Here is a 21662-nt window from a genome sequence, read left to right on the forward strand (position 1 = left end):
AGAAGCCACATTTAAAAAATCTCTTGACTGTCTCCTGACATGGGATATAAATCACAATGAGCACCTTTGGTCGTCTTCCTTCCTCCCTCCCTCCCTCCTTCCTTCCTTCCCTTCTTCCCTCCTTCCCTCTTCTCCTCTTCCTCCCCCGCCTTTCTTACTATTCCTGATACTTAGCATAAAAGTCCTCATGGCTGGTTGTAACAACGGTAAGGCAAAGGGAGGTAATCTGAAGAGTCAGCCAAGATAGAAGAGGGTGGTAGTTGGAGAGATGGCTTATTTTGACATGAGCACTTAGGCAGAAGAGTGGGAGACAAATTGAGGAGGAGGTAGAGGCAGCCCAAATTTCCACCCTCTGATAATGACAGCTCGGGTAAGAGTGCAGTTCTGAGACAGATCCTTCCACAGATGCAAAGGCAGAGCAGGCGGAGAATGACTCAGAACGCTGGTGTCTGGCACCATTAACCAGGTGCTGCTGACTCAGACCTGAGATGACACAATTCATTCCTACCAGCCAGACAAACTCCAGTGTTCTCACTACGACCAAATTCCAAGTCCTCCATCAGATGTCTTGCTGTTTGTGCTCCGCTGGACGATGAGTCCTGCCTCTCTCCATCAAGCACAAGTAGACCAGGCTCCCCGAGTCTCTGCAGCGCTTGTGACTTGGGCTGCTGTTGGCTTCCAACGCCAGCCATCTGTAGACAGTAACTTGAACTTGGAAACCAAAATTTGAAACTCCTCCCTGGCACTGTGTCTGCTCACGCAGTCCCGGGGTCTTCAAAGGGCAGGAAAGAACCGTGGAGAGACTGGGCGGTACAGAGAACGAATGGGAGTGTGAGTTTGGATTTGGCAGAGCTGGATTCAAGTTGTGACTCTGTCATCGCTTAGCTCTGTGACGTTGGACAAGTCACTCATGATCGCTTAGACTTGTTTTCCATTCTTACAAAAACCAGAGTTTTGTAAGAATGAAATTGATAATAAAATAAACACTTAATGGATACAAACTAAACATGCAAACAATCTTGGCTGGTGTTGCTTCTGTAGCCGTGCCTCACCCCCGCCACAAGGGCTACCCAGTGTGCTGAGGGGTTTCTAAACCAGAGTGCATTCCTTTCCCTATGGCCTCTCTAGTTCACCTGTCAGGCTGTATGGTCATCATGTCTGCACATTTACAGCTTCAACTGGATCTAAGAACTGGGTCTTATGCACCTCTGGATTCCTAGTGCTCAATGAAGCAAATAAATCAATAAATAAGAGAGTCCGTTGTTTGGGAGATTTCTTCAGGTTCTACTTCTGATTTCGAGAGGGGAGTGATGGTGTCTGGGAATTGTAAAGAGAGGGTGTATGTTTAGGAGATTTCATACAGAAAATTAAAATGCTCATTTCTCCATGGAAGACGGAGAAATAAAGCAACACTGTGTTTTGATTTAAGATACACAACAAATCAAAGGCCACTGTATAATGATCAAGAACCGGGCAGAGGAATGCTTGATTTCTGATACTAGCTAAACTGGTTCTCCCCGGATAGTGGCAATAGAGCCAATAGGAACTGAACCCTGCTCCTTTTCCTAGGACTTTGGAGGAGACAGGCCAATAGGAGCTAAGCCTGTATTTGCCCTCACAGCGTTGCTGGAGATGGAGAAATGAGGAGCTGAGACCAGAGACAGAGAGAGGCTGAGCCCCTGTCAAGGGTGGGCCTGGAGACCCTTGGGGCGCTTGGTCGGCCTTTAAGACCTCACTTGACTTGAATGACTTCTTTTGTAAGAACAAGTCAAACAGACGAAACAGGGCCCAGCAGCATCAGGAACTGGTCCACGAGGGACCTCCAAGATCACAGCTGTCATGTGAGGGAACTTGTGGATGCTGAGTGTGGACCCTGCCCTGTGGCCAGGGGTGTGAGGTTGGGCAATGGCAGGTTGGGTGTCGTGGCTTCTGCTTTTTCTTCTTCACCAAATGAGCCTCTTTTCCTGTTTTTAAGGGACTGGTATTAAGGAAGCACAACTTAAACAGTGTTGAGCATACTTTTTCATAAGTGGCTGTCCTCTACTCTATTTTTGCTAGAGAATTTAGGAGTTGTTCAACGTTTCAATAGAGTTTTTATTTCAGTCTTTCAGAGGAGATGCCAGCCCTGGGTAGAAATTTGACCCAGAAGAATTCTGGATCCCTTTGAAGAATTAGATGTATGATTCTAAATAGAGAAATTGTCCAATAGCTGGACGATTCATGCTCCAAAACCACCCACAACTAAAACACACAGATGTTTTTGTGTGAAATGTGGGATTCTTGCAACAGTGTTACATCTAGAGTTGCCTAAATTCTCCACTTCACTTTGGGTTGACAAGATTTATATATCTGACCATTATTTAAAATTTATTCCTTAAGGCCTAGTCCAATAATTTAAGTTTTTTGCCACCTCCAGGTTTAGCTAACTGTGTGATACTGAAAAGTTATTTCCCTGTCATTCCCCCAGGGATGCATTATTGCATCTGGTTCATCATCTTGGCAGGGAGGGGGCATTGTATGGGCTTCTACTAAGCTCTTCCTACCATCATGGCCCCTACTTATGGATGAGAGAGAGAATGTGGGGATTCTGAGAGTGACAAGTATCTCTATTCTAATTATATGTCCAAGAACGGAGGAAACGAGCACAGGTAGGTCTGTACACCAACTGGTCCCCTGTGGGTCAGACTTGGGCTAAGACTTCATCTACTCCCTGACCATTTTAAGGAGCCCCTTTGACTTGTGGGCACAGTCTATTTGTGATTGTTCTAACAAACAGGTCACATACTACCAATATCGTTGTTCTTAATTTAAAATCATCTTCAATTTTTTAAGAGCAGTTTTAGGTTCACAGCAAAATTGAGTGGACAGTAAAGATTCCCCTATATCCTCTGTCCCCAAGGCACAGCCTTCTTATTACCGATATCCCCCACCAGAATGGTATGTTTTTACAACTGATGAACCTATATCGACACATTATTGTCACTCATAGTTTACATTAGGGTTCACTCTTGGTATTGTAGATCGTATACGTTTTGAAAAATATATAATGACATGTATCCACCATGATAGCATCACACAGAGTAGTTTCATTGGCCTAAAAATCCTCTGTGCCCCACCTATATACATTCTTCTCTCCTAACCCCTGGCAACCACTAACCTGTTTACTGTCTCTATAGTTTTGTCTTTCCCAGACTGTCATATAGTTGGAATCATACAGTATTGCCTTTCAAGTTGGCTTCTTTTACTTCTAATTATATGTCCAAGAACATTTAATATACATTTAAGATTCCTTCATATTTTTCATGTCTTGAGAGCTCATTTCTTTCTAACACTGAATAATATCCCATTGTCTGGTGGTACCATAGTTTGTTTATTCATTTGCCTACTGAAGGACATTTTGGTTGCTTCCAAGTTTTGGCAATTATGAAAAAAACCTGTTATAAACATCCGTGTGCAGGTTTTGTGTGGACATAAGTTTTGAACACCCCTGGGTAAATACCAAGGAGCATAATTATTGGATTGTATGGTAAGAGTATGCTTCGTTTTGTAAGAAACTGCCGAAGTATCTTCCACACTGGCTGTAACCAATGTAGTTTTTAATTTTCAGATGAGGAACAGGGTTCCTGGCAGTTCATCAACTTGTCCCAGATTGGACAGTATGCAGAGATTTCCACCCAGTGTCTTTCTGCCTTCGTCCTTACACAGTGCTCAGCGTAAGCAGGAGCGTGGAGGCAAAGTCCCAATGATGTGGATACAGGGCTGGTAAAACCTGGGCCCCAGGTTTGTTGGTCACAGCGATGTGAATTCTTCTTCCACAAACCTGCTCCACCCATAGCTTTCCTGGTCTCAGCTGAAGGCAACTCTGTCCTTCCGGTGCCTCAGGCTAAAAACCCTGGAGTCAGCCTCCCCTTCTTCTCTTCTCTCACACTCTATATCCATCTTTCAAAAAATCCCGAGGACTCTACTTTCGCAATATGTCCACCATCTGAGCACACCTAAACATCTTCACTTCTACCACTTAGTTCAAGCAACTCGTTAGTACTAATTTTAACTATCACTGTATGTTTCTGATGGACTGATGAGAACTGAATCTTCCACTTAGGATTTTACACATCTGCTGTTTGGAAGAATGTTACAGACTAGCTTCTGGCTCTCTACATTTAAAACCTGTTTCTCCTTTATTACCCCCATACTTCCAAGGCCACGTGCGGTAGGACACCCTCCTATGAGGATACCACTCTATTGCAGCCTCCTGTAGTGATGTCAGGGGTGATGGCACAGGTGGTGGCAGTATTCCTAGAAGCCATCCCTACACCAGATGGCACGAAATGACCATGAACCACATACATATTTAAACCCAATATTTGGGTTTAAATAAGCCACTAAACCCAAACTAAATATATCCCCAACTCAAATTCTCCTTCGCTGTATCCTCAAAATGCTCCTTGTCTCTCCAACATGAGCGGAAGTACAATGGAGGGGACGTTGGAATGCAAAAAAGCAGGACTCCACTGATAACAACTCAAATATCTTGCTTTTGAAAAATTTACAAAACCATTATGACCATTTTTCTTCAAGGCTTTGGAAGGAGCCTTTGCAAGTGAAGCATCTCAAAGCTTATCTTTCATTAGCTTCATGGTAAGTCAGCTTCTGGGATATTTAAAATTGCAAACTGCTCCCTTCCCCCAGAGCTCCTTATCTATCTTATCTGCCTTTTCTTATTTCCATAGCACCACCCCCTCTAGGTACTGTATGATTTACTTATTATGTCTCCCTCTGCTAGAATGTAAGCTTTATGAGGGAAATGATCTTTGCTTTTTTTGTTCACTGATGTTTCTCAAGTGCCTAGAACAGGGCCAGGTGCATTGTAGGTGCTCCAAAAAGATTTGTGAATAAATGAATGAAATAAATAATACATAAATGAGTGAGTGAATTAACTACAGATAATCTAGGATCAGGGCTGTAGTAATACAGAATTATAAATTTTAAAATTTCAGTTCTGTTCCAGACTCTGCCCCTTCACCTTGACCATGTAATTTAATATTTCTGGGCCTCTGTTTCCTCGTGTATTAAATTATGTATTTATTCATTCAATTAATATCTGTTGTGACACAATTATGATCAAGAGGATACATCTTTGTATCCTCTCGCTCCCTTACATTCAAATCCTACTACTCTTGCAGAGCTGCAACCCCGCAGTTTCAAAAGTCCCGCCTTTTCTAAGCCCCGCCCATCTGCCATGCCCATCGTTAGGCTCCTTCCCAATTCAACACAACCCACCGCCAGTGTAGAAGCCCAGCCTCCCTGGTGCTGTCATCCAATGGCCGAGATACACGGCTAGGTGAATGCGAGGGAGCTTTTAGGTGTCCTCTTGGCGCCTGACCAGAGTCTTGGGGAATTCCGTTCCTCTTGAGTAGTCACTTTCCCGAGTTACCCCTGCGACATGCAGGATCACCCGCTCCCCCAGGTTCCCTCGTAAAGGTCGGACAAGGCTCCTGAGCCTCGTCGCTGCCCTCCTTAGGAGCCCTGGGTCTTCACTGGACGAGGCTGTCGCCCCGCGGCATCCTGGGAGTGGTAGTTTTGTTCCTCTCGGTTCCTTTCAGGTACACTGGTGGCCGAGACTCGTGGGACTACCATTCCCAGACGCCTGAGCGAGTCACCGGTCACGTGGCCCGCTAGGACGCGGGGCTGGTGGGCGGGGGCCCGGCGGGTGCTCCGCATCTGTCTGTAACACCCGAGCCGGCGGGCCCCCTTGGTCCCAAGACCCCATTATGGTGCGCGCGGGTGCCGTGGGGACGCATCTCCCCGCGTCGGGCTTGGACATCTTCGGGGACCTGAGGAAGATGAACAAGCGCCAGGTAACGGAGGGCCGCGTGGGGGGCGCGCCCGGGGTTGGGCATCCCAGGTAGGGCTCCGGCAAGGACAGCGCCCCGCGACACTCGCTCGGGGCTCTTATAGGCCCTGGGTTCAAATCCGCACAGACCCACGTGTGGGCACGTGTGTGCGTCTTCTTGCACTGACAAGAGCCCAGTTAGGGGAAGGTGGCTAGGAAGGGGAAGAAAATAGATATCTTGTCCTATGGATGTCAGATGTTGAGAAAGCGAGGAGCGATGACTCGGCCGTGCGTGACAGCTGTCTGCACGTATTTGAATGGCCACCCGGTGGAGGAGGGAACAGATTTCTCTGTGGGGCTCCTGAGACCTGACGCCCAAAGGAAGGCTGCCTGCAGATGGAAGGGGCAGAAAGGCAGGCGCAAGGAAAGGACTTTCTGCCCCCGGGACTGTACAGCGGTGCCTCCCAGAGCCGTTTCTTCCCATCCTGGAAGTGTTTTCCCGACCACGCGTCGGGACTAAATAAAACTCCTTGTGCCTAGAGAGCTCAGTGGCGGTTCTCAGTTATCGCGGACTGAAGCAGTGTCCCAGAAGGGATTTCCAGAAGTCTTGTCTAACTTTTTATTTATTTATTTATTTATTGAAGTGTAATTGACTTACAATATTCTATTAGTTTCAGGTATAACTTCTTTCCCAGATTCCGTCGTCTGCTGCACCTTGACTATAGGAGGTAGTTAGAGTGGGGTCTGTGGGCAGCTGGGGTTGATTTCCCCTCTGTGGCCCCAGAGGAAAACTTCCTTCTTGCTTTCTCCTTAGCCAGCAATTGGCTCGGGTCACTGTCTTTGGGTTTTTTCTCTTCTATATAAGGCAAGAGTGAGTAGGGGCTGGAAAGGAAGCCCTCTCCTCCAGGAAAAATGTGATTGATTAAGTTTCTAGATAGACAATGCTAAGGGATCCTAATACTTCTATCGATACTACTAATAAAGTAGGCTAAGTGCAGCCTTCCTAGTGGGAAGTTTTGATTGTCTTTGAAAATGGTATTAACTCTCATTATTTTGATGACATCCTATTTCATTTATCCCACTTATATTGAGGAGTGGGTGACGCCCTTGGCAGGGCACAACTTATTCCTTTGGGCATATGGTTTGGTGTGTGTGTGTGTGTGTGTTTGTGTGTGTGTTTTCTAAGTAGAATTTCAGACTAGTGCAGTAATATGGGAGAGTTTGGAGACTTGCATTTCGTGAACTGTGTTTAGAATCTGGTCGTTTCTAGGTTTGCATAGCTGATGAGCTCCTGGAAATGTCTGTGGGATTGAGTTGTGGCAGTGATTATCACACTCGAAAAACCAACAGCAAATGCCCTGAGCACTGAAACTGTCCCCAAGAAAATCATCCAGGAAATCGAGCTTTATTGAAACATCTAGACTTAGGGTCCTGGTTTACTGACGGTTAAACCTGCAGACTGTCAGGAGGGCCTTCTGATGAATTACCAATTTCTAAACCCCTTTCTTTGCCTTTTGAAAGAGCTGTGCATTCCCACTTTCCATGGTAAGCCCCATGGTAGCTGTTGCTTTGCCGATGTTTTGCTAGTCTTCTAATTAAAATTCAGAATCTCAAATCTGCTGTCTCCTGGTATGCTTTTTTGTTTGTTTGTTTGTTTTTAAAGCTTTGTTCTTTTACTTGTTTCTTTTTCCTTTTTCCTCCAAAATAGCATCCTGGGACACCTTGTCAGGCATACACGCTCCACCAATCCTGGAAGTGGGACCTCCTTTCTCTGCTTCCCCTGCTTACTATTAATTAAGGCCAAAGCCACATGCAAACACAAGGGCTCTTTGTTTCTGCAGTGAGGAGGAGAGAAAGAGATACAGCCACTGGCATTTCTGCTGACATGCTGTCAGCCAGAATGATCTGGTCTCAAATGTTTGTTTAAAACCCTCAGACATTGGCTATTTCATCTTTGGTTGACACAGACTAAGTGTGGGCCTTCTTCTAAACTCTGCGGGGTTATTAAGGGCCAAGCATACAAAGTCGGTGGGCAAAGATGAACAACAACAAAAGGCACCAGTAAAACATAATGGTCTGTTTTTCAGATCCCAGTAGGCTTGTCAGTAGTTAATCAAAATTATGTGTCTAGATTCCAGGATTTTAATCCTGGACTCACAGTAGTAGGTTCCTTTAATGGTACGGTGTTGGAAGTGTGATCTTTGGTTTTGCAGTTCACTCGATTGTCGGGGTTTTGTTTAAATGGCCATTTCTTTAGGTAATAGATGTCTTGCTCAAAGGAAGTTTTTCTGACGAATTCATTTTACTTCCTCTCAATGAGTTTTTCAAGCATAGAAAATCATACTGGAAAATATATTCTTAGTACTCAGTCATTGTTGGGTAAATGTCAAGATTTTATAATGTTCCTTTATCAGTGTGTATGTAGCCTGCTGGTTTGAAAACTTCCCTAAACATGAAAATCTGTTTAAAACTGTGGCTTGGGGCTTTCCTAATCAGATCTGTAATTCATAATGAAACGACTTGTTTTATCAAATCTTTAAGTCAGGCAGAACAGGTGGAGAAGTTTTTGAGTGAACCCTAGAGGACAGCTTTTGCTTTAGACTGATGTGACTTATTTTAGAAGCAACGGTGTAGCGTATTGTAGCCCAACAATTTATATCTGCCTGGCCTTCCAGTTTCCTTTTTTGCTCTCTTGGGAATGTAAGGATAGTTTCATAATTTGCTATTATGAAATTCATACTAGCCAGAGTTTTTGAAAAATGGTGTGTAACTTTAACTTTGAATCACATTTATTTACCTCTTGTCTTTCATTACATCAAAATATCTTCAGTTATTGTAATTGCCTTTTTATGTCCCCACTTTCAGTCATATCCTTCCTAATTACGTCAAATTACATAATTTCACATAGATACAATATTAGCAAGAGACAGTTTTGAGCTCTGCTTTTCCTACCCTAGAATCATAACAGAATATGTTTTCATGTTGTGTCACATTTCGAAATGGTTATCTTAACGGCCTTATGATATCCTGTCAAATTGTCATGTCATTAAAAGTCTTTAAACATTGTTTTAAATAGTACAGAAATTTGCCACTATTTACTGAATCATTTCTCCGTTGTTGCTCATTTTATTTCCTTTACCCTGTTATTAGAAATAAGACTGTGATAAATATCTTTGGGCCATCATTCCCTCTCTGCCTTTATTTTAGACTGAATTCCTAGGATTACTGGCCCCACAGGAACCTCTGGATACGAAATTGCTATCGGAATGATTGTGGTGACTTGCATCCCCACAACAGTGCGCCCTTGCCAAGCACTGCCCGTTAGCATTAAAACGCACAAACAAAAGAACCCTTTACGTTCGCCAGGCAGAAAAAGTGGGGCCAGGAGGGTAGAGCAGGATTTGGTTTGAACACGTTCAATATTTATTCACCACTTGTATTTCTGCTCTAGAAAATGAATAGCTTTAAGCTTTTACCTCTGTTTTGCTCCAAGATAGGAAACTAGGAAAGGAAATGAGATCAATAAAAAAGTAGACGCTAGAAAACAGATGAAAGAGTGGTAACCGACAGCCAGAAAAAGCTGAAATCCTAAAGCAGCAGTGTAGGAAACTGAGGAATAACTCTTCTCATTTATGCTGCAGAATCCTCAAAGACCCAAGTATTGGCAGAAAGAACCCTTCTCTCTGGAACTGGGGGTGAAGGGGAGGTGAGGCTAAAACAAATTCGACAGAAGCTGAGAAACAGACCCCTCGCTGTCCTCCCCACCCCCTCAATGGTCTCCCTCTCCCAGGTGGGGGTCTGGAACTTTATTCCCTACAGGGGTGAGGTTATACTCCTGGAAGGTTGTGGAGGAAGGGCTGCCAGGCCTAGTGGAGAAGGTGGGTACTGTGCTTGGGGAGACAGTGTGCTGAGGATGCAGAGACCAAGTGAAGGTGGAGCTCGGGAAAGAACGGGGTCCTGCGTGTAGGTGAGCACCTAGGCCAGAGGAGCGGCGGACCTGGTCAGGTACAGGGCGATAATGGGATGAGGGACCTGGGGATCAAGCGCTTTCAGTTGCAGGTCTGTTGCTGAGAGAAGATGGGTCAGCTGGAGGGAGAAGTCGTTGCAGATGAGGAGGTCCAGGAATTGAGCCGCCCTGGTGCTGCTGGGCCATCCGCAGGGCTCTGCAGATCCCAGGGCAGTGGCGGAGGGGTGGTGAGGAAGGTTGAGGCAGGTCCCGGGGTGAGGAGCCGCCTGCGGACAGTAAGGGCAGCTGCCCGGAGCGGCTCGCCCTGGAGCAGTACTAGGCACAGCGGCTTGTGTCCCTGTAGCGTCTCGGAGGTCGGTAGACACCTGAGCCGACAGTTCAGCTGCAGCTGGGTGGGGTGTGGTAACGGGGGCCGGGGTTGCTTTTGCCCTGAGTCCTTGGGGTTGGCAGGTTGGGCAGGCAGCAGGTGATACAGGGAGGGTCGAAGACAAATCCCCTGCGTCTTCACTCAGTGGTCTAAGGTGGGGCAAGGTGAGCTTAGCATTAGAGGCTGACTGGTGTGGCCTTCCGTTTATGGGAAATCTGCACATCCGGGTATTGAAAGTTGACTTTCAATTTGTTGACGTTTACAACGTACTTGCAGATGCAGAGCTGCCTCCTTGCTAAGTGCCGAGGGACTCTGAAGCCTCGTGTGGGTGGCTCCGGCCGAGTGGCTGAGGAGTAGTCCGAGGTGCCCACACGGCGTGTGCCCGGCGCTCAGGTCGGGCGTGCGCCCCTCACTAGACCTGAAGCCCTAGCGGTAGGACTTGCGTGGCGGGCCCTTCAGGGCAGCAGGTGCTGAAATCCCGGGAGGAAAGCGGAGTCTCAGCAAGCCTTTGACAAAGCAGATCCCACTAAAGGCTGTGGTTTTTCTCCCTTTTCTCTCATTGAAGGAGAGATGCAGACGTGTATCGGGAAGGCTCACTCCATGGACGAAAGTTGAAATACTGCCTAGTTTGTAGTGTGTGAATTAACTTCGTGTCATCACAGCTTTTTTTTTTTTTTTTTTTTTTTAAACAAGCACGCCTGCTTAGGCCTCGTTCATATTGTGCCACTGGTTTTCATCTTTGGTTTGGCCCTTTTCGTTCCAGCTCTATTACCAGGTTTTAAACTTTGCCATGATCGTGTCTTCTGCGCTCATGATCTGGAAAGGCTTGATCGTCCTCACTGGCAGCGAGAGCCCCATCGTGGTGGTGCTCAGGTGAGTCCCTCAGGCTGTCACACTGCTGCCGGGACCAGGAGCAGCGGCGCCCTGGTGAAAGCCTGCGTGATAGCCAAGACTCAGGGTTTTAACTGGACCAACTCGCAAGAGTCTTCTTTATCGATAGGTGTTTGGAGACTGTTTCGCTTTTTCTGGCTTTTGTTGAAAAACCTTCTTTTCCAACAGACATTTCAGAGCTTGTATCATGTTGATGCTGATACTGCAGGGTAATATATTTGCTTTTGTATTTTCACGTTTGAATCCTCGTAAAATGACAGTTTAATAATAGGGCATTAATACATTCTTTGTGTACAAATGGACTTTTAAACAGAGGTAATTTAAAACTGTGACTTGGTTTTCCCCAGTGGTTAGCAGAGTGTTTGGTAGTTTTTCCATCTACTTCTGCTTTGCTTTTGTAGGTGGCTGTTTCCTCTTCCAGACGGTCACTCTTAAAGTACAGACTGTTTCTTCTAGAAAGGTTGATACTTTAGTTAACTTCAAATAGCCATAAAGTCATCCAAGTGGAACTGCCCCTGTGTCTTAGCTGACTGATTCTTACTGTGGGTTGGGGACGGAGCCCTCTGTTTTACAGGTGTCACAGTGGGCTATAGAGTTGGGCAGGGTCAGTGCCCTTCCCTGCCCTGGGCCCCGGTGCCCGGTCATGGGCGTCAGCCATGGCCCTGCCTCACCAGGCTGCCCTTGTGTGGCTGGCCAGGGGCCCACGTCTAGAGATGCAGCTCTTTCATCAATTTAGGAGCTTGAGGAGAGCCTGGGGCGCCTGATCCACTGGGGTTCACACGGTGCTCCAGGCGTGCCCGGCCTGGGGGCTGGGTGGGAGGTTGGGAGGCCGAAGGAGACCGAGACATGGATTCCAGACACCTTAGCCTTGCTTCAGTTACAACAGCTCCACTTTTAGGTACCATCTAGTATACTTCCTGGTAGGATTTCATGGGAAGGATGCATTTTAAGGCTTTTTAAAAATATAAGAATTTTAAAAACCTCAAATTTCAATGGCCCTCCCATTTAACGGATAGGGAACCCAAGGCCCAGAGAGGCCACGTCTTCTGGATGTCACAACCACTTTTGGCAGCGCCAAGACTAGATTTGAGGTGTTCTGGCTCTCCTTAAATCATGCAGACACACTGACGCAGAATTATTGGGAAAGTACAGGCTGTAGGGACTTTTTAAAAGCATCCTTTACAATTCTAAAGCAATTTGGTTTATCAATATAAAGAGGTGACATCATGAGAAATGTGTGACCTTGGGGGAATCTCTGGCCCATGAGGAAAGCAAGTGTAAGTTGATATTAGTGAGACATTTCAAGGAACTGCTGGGACACGGTAATAACTCTTGATGCCGGATGCCGGTGTGCTCTTCCTGCCTCTACTCGGCCAGGAGGGTTTTCTAGCTGCAAGGCTTGTTATCGCAGACTGAGATGGCTTTCTAGAAACATCTTCCCATTGTGTGTCTTCAGGAATTTTGTTGAAAGAGTAAAGATGAAGCAATAGATGAAGATATTACCTTCAGCATTTTAGCTATTATTCTTCAAAAGAAAACAAAATCCTGAAGCAGCTATGTTTTATTTTCAGAAGAAGATAAAATAAACTTCCATGTCGGGGGTTAGAAAACCCCAAATGTAGTTTTACTCAGGTGTTTTCTCTTTCTTACCCTCTTAATCTTTTATATTTCTAGCCCTTTCCACCTTTTCTGAATGCTAGATCTATTACCATCCTCAGTGTCACTGGTTTCATTTAAAAATAAACACATCAGCGGGGACTTAGTGACAGGCCACCCTGCGCTGCATTTTTCCTTGCTGCATTCCATGTGTGCTGACAGGTTTAAGATGTGCCAGGGCTGGGAGGGCGGCGGGGTGGGGGCCGAGGTACTGAGCTGCTTCCACTGCGAACCCACGTTTTCCTCTAAGGCTCCCCATGTTTTCACTCATCTGGCTCATTCTCCCCCGTCTTGCTCTCCACAGACTCGCTCATTGGCTGCACAGCCCCTATATCACCCTATTTCTAGGACTTATTTATTTTCTCATGCATTAAAGCAAAGCATGCGCATATGTAAAACAAATTCTGTTTTGATAATTTCAGCTTCCACTAGATGACAAGGTTTTTGGCCTGGGCTTCACCTGGTGTCATGTGGGCTTGTTTACTCACCTCCACATGGAAAAGGGTCAACATTGGTTAGAATCGGGCATTCTGTGGAATATGGTTGAAAGGATGCTGCTGCAGGAGTCAAAAGACTTGGTTTGGAATTTTGCCCCACACCACGGCCTGGCGGTCGGATAGCTCACCCACCTCGCGTGCTCATTTGTTTGTTCCTCACTCCTTGAGCCAGGACGTCCGTGTCCTAGGTGCTGGGGATACACCGTAAAACGGAAGAATTCCCCTCGAGTATTAACCAGCTAGCAGAGTCTGAATGAAAATAGTAGTGTGTTTGCAGATGTAGGACTTGTTTAAGGCTAAACATCGGCAGCTTTTACTTCACATTCTTCTGGGTTCTTTTTCTGCTGACTGCAAACTGCAGGCAGGCCTCCTAGTGCCCTTCTCAGATGTAAATCTAAGAAATCGTCTCCTTTCTCACTTGTTATCACCTGGCACAGTCACATGGAAACACTGTGGCTTGCTTTATAGCTTATAGATCTACTGGACTGTTGATGAAGGTTGAACTGTTAACTCAGATGTCTATTATTACATACTTTATGAATTGGAATGTTCCCCTTGTGACCTGAGAGTAATTGGATGTGATGTTGTGTTTCTTTCCAGTGGCAGCATGGAGCCGGCCTTTCACAGGGGCGACCTTCTGTTCCTAACAAATTTCCGGGACGACCCCATTAGAGCCGGTGAAATCGTCGTGTTTAAGGTCGAAGGACGAGACATTCCTATAGTTCACCGAGTGATCAAAGTTCATGAAAAGTAAAGAGGCTTTACTTCTCTTTGGTGGTATTTTGTAAGTTTTTGATAGACTGTTTTAATGGTTGAGTAGAAAGTGGAAGAAGTACTGAATTATGTTCCTAGTTCTGCTCTCGAGTAGCTGGGTGACTCTGACCTGCTACTTAACTCAGGCTGTGAGCGGGGAATGATCGTGCTTTCCCCGTAATCACCCGCAGGGTGGTTGTGAGAACTGAATGAACTGATGTTCATTAAAGAACTTGAAAAATTTACATTGATGCCCAGTATAAGGTGGACTGCGTTGTAGCATATTCGTTATTTGAAGGAGACCCAAAGGAAATAAAATCCCATTGTAACTGAGAATGATTTTGGTACGGAGAATTATTTTCTGAAATGCAGAAAGCTACCTGTTTCTTTATGTCACTTTGGGCCAACTGGCATTCTCGACAGTAATGCTGGCCCTGGATGAATAAAAATTCCTTTCCCCACTTCAGCCCATGAATCAGTCATTATATATCCGGCATTAATTCCCCGCCCCCACACAAATGGCCTTTCCTTTCCTTTAAATGCCAGTGATGACTTATTATGACACCTTTTGAGAACCAGAAACAATTACTTCTAGCTCAAATATATTGAGTTCCCACGAGAGAATACAGTCACATAATTAGTGAAAATGTTATATTTTATATACTCGGTTATTCATGTACCTTTATGCAGCTTAGTGTAGCATTTTCTCCTGCATGAGTTACGGCATTAAATTTAGGTATGTGTATTTGTATTATTTAATTAATTAATTAATTAATGTTTATTGGGATGACAGTTGTTAGAAAGTTACATAGATTTCAGGTGTACAATTCTGTATTGCATCGTCTATATATCGCATTGTGTGTTCACCACCCAGAGTCAGTTCTCTTTCCATCACCATATATTTGATCCCCTTGTGTATTTGTGTTTTTAATGGAGCATTTCTCATCCTGTGTGTGTGTGGTAACTATTTTGTACATTTCGGTATTTAGATTCTCATTTCATTCACTGCTTCCAGTGTTCCCCAAAGATGTTGATACTTAAAATATTCATTTCACTCCAAGCGTTAGAATTGACCCAGTTTCAGTTTGTGTTACTACATGGTACTGCACTGTTGTTACTTGACATCTACTTGTTAACTTACTGATGAAGAAGTACGCTCCGTCATAATGTGACAATCCTCTCACCTGGCTTAAAAATAATTTCTAAAGATGATAAATTGTTCAAAACTGAGGGAATAATGGTGACTTGCTGTGATTTGCATGAATTGTGAGAGAGACTGCCCGAATTTTTATCTCTTGATTTCTCTAATAACGATGGCTGCAAATCAGCTTGCTCCTTTTGGTGTAATTTCAATTCTTTGTGGACTTTTAAGCTTTTACCAGATTATAATGGTGCATGTTTTCATTTGTCTTATTGAGAGAAGACCCTCTTTACAGCTTTATGATGCTATAATACTGTGTTTCTAGTGTCAAGACTATGTAAACACCAGTTTAGAATGTTTAAAATGAATCCTGCGTATCTCTTTAACATATTGGTTTTATGCCATTTATGATTCCCGTTTCTTTGAAACCAGATTTTACACCACTTGGTTCAGTGGTGAAGGAAATAATGCATTAACACATTCTGTAATTAGCAAGGAAAAGTGAATTTGAAGAGACGTAAGAGCACACATATATTTGACTTACTTTGTGCTCAAATCGGTGTGATCTGGGACCACGTTCATGTCTAGAGTGAAGAGGAAAATAATCCATGTTAACAAGTTGGTCCATGAGGACTAAGAAAGAGTGAAAACAGTCGCTGGAAGCTAATCATTGCTTTACTGGTGCCCTTGTGCTTTGCTCTGTTTTTTGGTTGTCAAGGTAACTTGAGTGTTTTAGAATTTAAGTCTATAAAATTGTGATTAGATTTTGTGCTTTTGTAAGCAGTCCTCTTAGACCAAGATAGATCAGGGTCTCTTTGACTGCTTTTCTAGATGCCCGTATCTGGCTTTAAAGATGTTGCTTGGGTAAACTAATATTTTTCTAATGATGCTGTGCTGAAAATAGTTTTTGAAAGTACATTATTTTGCTTTCCAGAGATAATGGAGACATCAAATTTCTGACTAAAGGAGATAATAATGAAGTTGATGACAGAGGCTTGTACAAAGAAGGCCAGAACTGGCTCGAAAAGAAGGACGTGGTGGGGAGAGCCAGAGGGTAAGGATTAAGTTTTAAGCCATATAGAAGATTTAGAAACTAGAAAAAAATTTAGAAACAAAGAAACTAAATGTATAGGATACTAGAATCAGTCATTCACTACAAATACTGGGGGTGCCAAAAAAATGTATATACATGACTTGTATTCATCTTTTGTTATCAGTATATATTGGTTATTATAATTTTAATACAGTTTTTTCCTTTCTTTAAATGGTATACATTTCTTTTTTTTCTGGCACCCTCTGTGTTATGTGTCAGGTGAGTTATAACTACTTTTAGTTTATACTGTGATGACTGAACAAAACTTAGAATTAACTAAGGACCTAACATCCAAAACTGAGTGTAAGTATATTATCATCAGCTTAATTCTATTTTTTTTTGTTGTTGTTGTTGTTTTTTTTTTTTTTTTTAATTTATTTTTAATTTATTGGGGGTGACAATTGTTAGTAGAATTACATAGATTTCAGTTGTGCAATTCTGTATCACATCATCCATAAATCACACTGTGTGTTCACCACCCAGAGTCAGCTCCCCTTCCATCACCGTACATTTGATCCCCCTCACCCTCATCCCCCACCCCCCATTAATTCTATTTTTGAAATAAACCCTCACCTAGAGATTAGTTATTTGTGGATTTTAAATAACAATTACAAGAAATTCTCTCAGAGCTAACCCACTGTTAACACTTTGGTAAATATTCTAGACATTCCCTGTACCTATACAGATGTATGTATGTATATAAAATATATGATTTTACATAGAATTTAATTTAGTTTTACCCAACAGGAAGTTGGAAATAGCTTTCTGTGTCAAATCTATCTCTAACTCTTTTTAAATGGCTACATGCTGTGCCCCTGAGAATCATGGCTTATTTAACTAATCCTCTTTTGGTGGATATTTAAATGATTTCCTGTTTTTCACTATTAAAAACAGTCCTCTGATAAATCTTTTAATATTTGCCTTTGCATAATTGTTCCAGCAGTGAGTTCTGTTTCTGATTGACAAAGCAGAGAGTATATCCTCTAATTAGAAAACCAAAAAAAAGTGATTCTTCCCCTCTTTTGGTGACTCTTTATGTTTAACCCTCGTTAGAAATGTCTTTTTTATCTTACGTAAATCCCACCAGCTGTGTAAGGCTGGAGAATACTGGTTACCATTTGCTAAGATTCAGCTTTATTCAGATTGTGGTTTAAAGCCTCTTTCTACCCTTTTTCTCCCTCTGCTCACCTTTTAACAATTTCTACTCTGTTGTATTTTCACTTGATTATCTATGGGAAGATGAGAGAGAACTTCAGCTGGTCGGGTCCCTTATACAAAGCCTATCACTCTGGTGATAGGCTTTGTATAAGCGGGAGGGTGAAGCTACTGATTTAAATAAGACTGGAGGAGACTAAAGGTGAGATGATGGAGACTGGGTCAAGCTGATTACAAATTGACATTAATTTTGCCAGTGTAATTGTCGGCTAGACTGCTCTAAACCTTTTCTCTCTGGGATTGTAATCATATGGGTGTGAGTTATGGATTTCACATTTGTATTCACCGCCCAGTACACTTGTCTGTGACATCTGAGAAGCCCAGTGGAATGAAAATAATGATGATTCTGTCCGTTACACACGGATTATCCGTGTACTTTAAATGCTTCTCTAACAGCAGTCTTTAGAGAAGCTATCTGCATCTTACTTCTCTGCTGAAAAATGAAGAACTTAGGTTGATAAAAGCTGCCCATTCCATTTGTACAAGTGGCTCAGCTACTGACTTTAATTCTGTTATGGGGAATACAGCAAGTGAAGACAAGTAGCATCTCTAGGAAGTCGTGTGTCTGCTTTAAAAATTGTCCTGGCTGTTAGCGCTGATGCTTTTCACTAAGGAAGCCTTTTAAGAGAGGAGTGAATATTGCTTTCAAAGTCCCAATCAGTGGTAGTCTCAAGGCAGATTTGCTTCCTAAAGCTGATTTGTAGTGTTTTCAAAAGTTGTTATATTACAGACAATTTTTATATACCTGGCTTTTTATCCCACAATTTAGGTTTTTACCATATGTTGGTATGGTGACCATAATAATGAATGACTATCCAAAATTCAAGGTAGGAATTTGTGTGTGTGTCTGTATTTTTGAAAACATATTGGAGCTTTTACATGTATAGCTATAAAGATACAGTTTGTTCAAAATGTTTTGCTAGTTCTTTTTTCTGCAGACTATTTGTAGTTAACTACGCAAATTAACATAATTGTTTTAATTATTGTCATTGAAATCAATTATTTGAAATAGCTACTTTTGTCTTTTATGTTCATAGCGTCTTCTAAAATGGTACCTATACATTTGTTTCTTATCATAGAAGTCTGTAAACATACAAAAAAAAAAGTAGTACAATAAACTTAGTAATGCTTATATGCTCTCGACTTGAATAAAAACGGTATCTATTTTTTAAAAACCCTTGAGAAACAATAGGAAACTTCCGCAGGAATGAGCGGTGCGTTAGCTGTCTTTATTGGGTTTTGATCCTTAGTCCATCGATATGTTTTTGGGTTTTTAACCACAATGTGGCATTGAACAGCTAATTTGGAGAACAAGGCATGGGAAGATGTCATTTTTTGATTCTGTCCTCAGTCTAGTATTGAACAGACTTATCTGAACACATTTACAAACCAAATTTATTTGTAGACCTCACAGTAATTTTCCATTGTGTTTTCTTTACAGTATGCTCTTTTAGCTGTAATGGGTGCATATGTGTTACTAAAACGTGAATCCTAAAATGAGAAGCAGTTCCTGGGACCAGATTGAAATGAATTCTATTGAAAAAGAGAAAAACTAATATATTTGAAATGTTCTACTTTCTGTATAAAGGGAAACAATGCGGAGATGTTTGTGTCTTGTCCAAATAAATGATTCATCAGTAAAGATGATTTTCTTTTGTGGGCTCTGATTTGAATCTGCTCAATCCATCTGCCACTCATGGTCATTCTAAACCGAGGATGAGGGTCTGCACCACTTCAAGAATCAGGCAGGCCATTTGTGGGGGAGAACGTATTGTCCACGTGCTGTAGTTGTGATGTCTTGAGTTTCAAAAACAAAATTCTTTGCATAGTAGTAGCATTTCTGGGGGAAACAAACAGGCCCTTGAAAGGAGATGGTTTCTTATTTATTAAAGTAAACTGATAATTAATAAAGCCTAAAACTTTTTAGAAGGAAGGGTGTAATCCACTTTGTTTCTGTGGTTTGATATATCTTGAGATGGTTGGATAAATTATTTGAAGAGTGATTAATAAGGTATAAAAACTGCACACTCTTGAAAAGTTGCAAAAAGTACAGACGGGTAAAGGGGGCATGTCTGTTTCCTCAGTTTTCCAGGGATCTCCACATTTTAGTTTAGTTTAGGTGTTAGATATTTGCATCACTTGGAGTCCTGCATATAAAGTAGTTCTTCATTCAAATATATATTTAAGATTTTATTGGGGAAGGGGAACAGACTTTATTGGGGAACAGTGTGTATTTCCAGGACGTTTTTTTGTTGGGGAACAGTAGTATATTTTTTCCGGGACTCATCAACTCCATCCAAGTCAAGTTGTCCTTTCAGTCTTAGTTGTGGAGGGCGCAGCTCAGCTCCAGGTCCACTCGCCGTTGTTAGTTGCAGGGGGCGCAGCCCACCATCCCTTGCGGGAGTCGAACCAGCAACCTTGTGGTTGAGAGGACGCGCTCCAACCAACTGAGCCATCCGGCCGCCTGGGAGCTCAGCAGCAGCTCATTGACTTCATTCTAGTTGCGGAGGGCGCAGCTCGCTGGCCCATGTGGGAATCGAACCGGCAGCCCCGTTGCCCAGAGCTCGCACTCAACTGAGCCACCCGTCTGCCCCTGTTCAAATATGTATCAGGCACTTATATCCCAGCCACTGTCTTAGGTGCTGGGGATACAGAGTCCCACCCCAGATGGAGTCTGTAGCCCTGTGGGAGGAACAGACGTTCCAGGAGTGACAGTCGCTATGAGGAAAGATAAAACAGGGTGAGCTGAGAGAGGGCTTTTCATGGGGAAGTCAGGGAAGACCTGGGTGGTGGGGTGACATTAAGGAGAGTTAAGAGAAAGAGGGAAGGAGGCATGTAAATCTTGGGGAGAGCGTTCCAGCAAATGCGAGGCCCCGTCCAAGGCAATGTTGTTCTCCAGTGTTCCTGAGCCTGCAGAACACCCTGGGGGGGGCGGGGGGAGGGGTCTGACTCGGATGTCCGGGGTGGGGCCTGAGATTCTGCATTCCTGGCTTGCCCAGGGAATGCCGGAGCCGCCTGTTCTGCTGGTGCCTGGACCACACTGTACGTAGCAAAGCGATAGTGGGATAGACAGGAGGCCAGTGATTTCAAATATACAGTGTCATCCAGGGTGTCATGCGGGGTCTCAGCTCCGGCTCCCCACACAAGAACGCACGATATGGTGATACCAAAAAGGAACACGCACGGAGCCATAGGTAGGGGAGTCATACCACTATATTCTTGCTGGCGGCTGGGTTGGAGACACAGGAAGCAGGAGCCACACTGTCCGCAACCTGCCATCTACTTCTCTGCAATCCACAACCCACATTCCGCCGGGGTGCTAACTGCAATCTGCCGCTTGCAGGCTCAGCCACCATCTCCTTGCTAGCCCCCATTTCCTGCTAGCGTAGCCACAGCAGTTATATTAGTGGCCAATGGCTCACTGGTTACAGCTGACAGCCAACCAGCCACAGCTGATGGCCATCCAATCACAGTTGACGGCCATTTACTACCCGAGTGAGCACTTTTCCACATGAGGCCGAGAGCCTAGAAACTGCACTCCTGGCTCTGTCCCCACATACAGTTTTACAGACATGTCCTCTTTTCACTGAACAATGTGATGGTGACACCCTTTCAGTCAGAGCTTTGAAATCTACCCCATGCTTTTAGGTCTGTCCAATTCTGATCTCAGGTTTTAGAATCCCTAAAAGTCACTTAACCACCGATGGGCCTCGAGCATGTTACTTAACTCCCTCGGCCTCAAATGGAGGATAAGAACAGCATCTACCTCCCTGGTTGTCCTGAGTAATAAGTAAATAATTCATAGAATGAGCTTGGGCATGGACGCAGTACACACGCCATAAGCGTTACCCGTTGTTGCGTGTTCTCCTTTTCAGTGTAAACCTGTGCCTCCTTACACCTGTGCAGTTACTGTCTGAATGAGCTCCTGACTTGCTAGGGACCAGCAGGAGCGATCTGCGGGGGGCAGCTTGCCCTGTAATCCTTTATCTCTACTGAAATAGGCTATTGCAACAATAATGGCCCTCGTCCTGTTGAAATCAGCAAAGTGAAAAGAAAAAAATGTATAGCATGCTTTCTAAAAACATTATTCTCTTGTGCCCTTTAATAAACTCTTTTCTTAAGAAAAATAGATTTTTCTTCCCTTAACTAAAAATGGAATTTAAAAATGTTGGGCCAAAACTTGATTATTTTATCATCTTCCTGGGGTTCTGTAGTTGGTTAATATAAGCTTCTAAGAAGCTCTTAACGT

General features: G+C 43.7%; 1 protein-coding gene across 1 annotated transcript; it reads left to right on the forward strand.

The window, feature by feature from the left end:
• Window positions 1-5673: 5673 nt before the first annotated feature.
• On the forward strand, window positions 5674-19055 carry SEC11C (SEC11 homolog C, signal peptidase complex subunit). The gene is made up of 6 exons (XM_033087871.1): window positions 5674-5858; window positions 10931-11040; window positions 13812-13961; window positions 16040-16159; window positions 18183-18240; window positions 18855-19055. Exons 1-6 carry the CDS (start codon window positions 5772-5774, stop codon window positions 18906-18908), a joined length of 579 nt encoding a protein of 192 aa, XP_032943762.1. The 5' UTR covers window positions 5674-5771; the 3' UTR covers window positions 18909-19055.
• Window positions 19056-21662: the final 2607 nt, after the last annotated feature.

Source organism: Rhinolophus ferrumequinum, chromosome 19, assembly GCF_004115265.2.
Source record: "Rhinolophus ferrumequinum isolate MPI-CBG mRhiFer1 chromosome 19, mRhiFer1_v1.p, whole genome shotgun sequence".
Lineage (NCBI taxonomy): Eukaryota > Metazoa > Chordata > Mammalia > Chiroptera > Rhinolophidae > Rhinolophus > Rhinolophus ferrumequinum.

Coding starts and splice junctions, on each gene's coding strand:
- SEC11C (XM_033087871.1), top strand. CDS start 5,772: ATGGTGCGCGCGGGTGCCGTGGGGACGCATCTCCCCGCGTCGGGCTTG. Junction 11,041..13,811: donor CCCATCGTGGTGGTGCTCAG/GTGAGTCCCTCA, acceptor GTTTCTTTCCAG/TGGCAGCATGGAGCCGGCCT. Junction 18,241..18,854: donor ATGACTATCCAAAATTCAAG/GTAGGAATTTGT, acceptor TTTTCTTTACAG/TATGCTCTTTTAGCTGTAAT.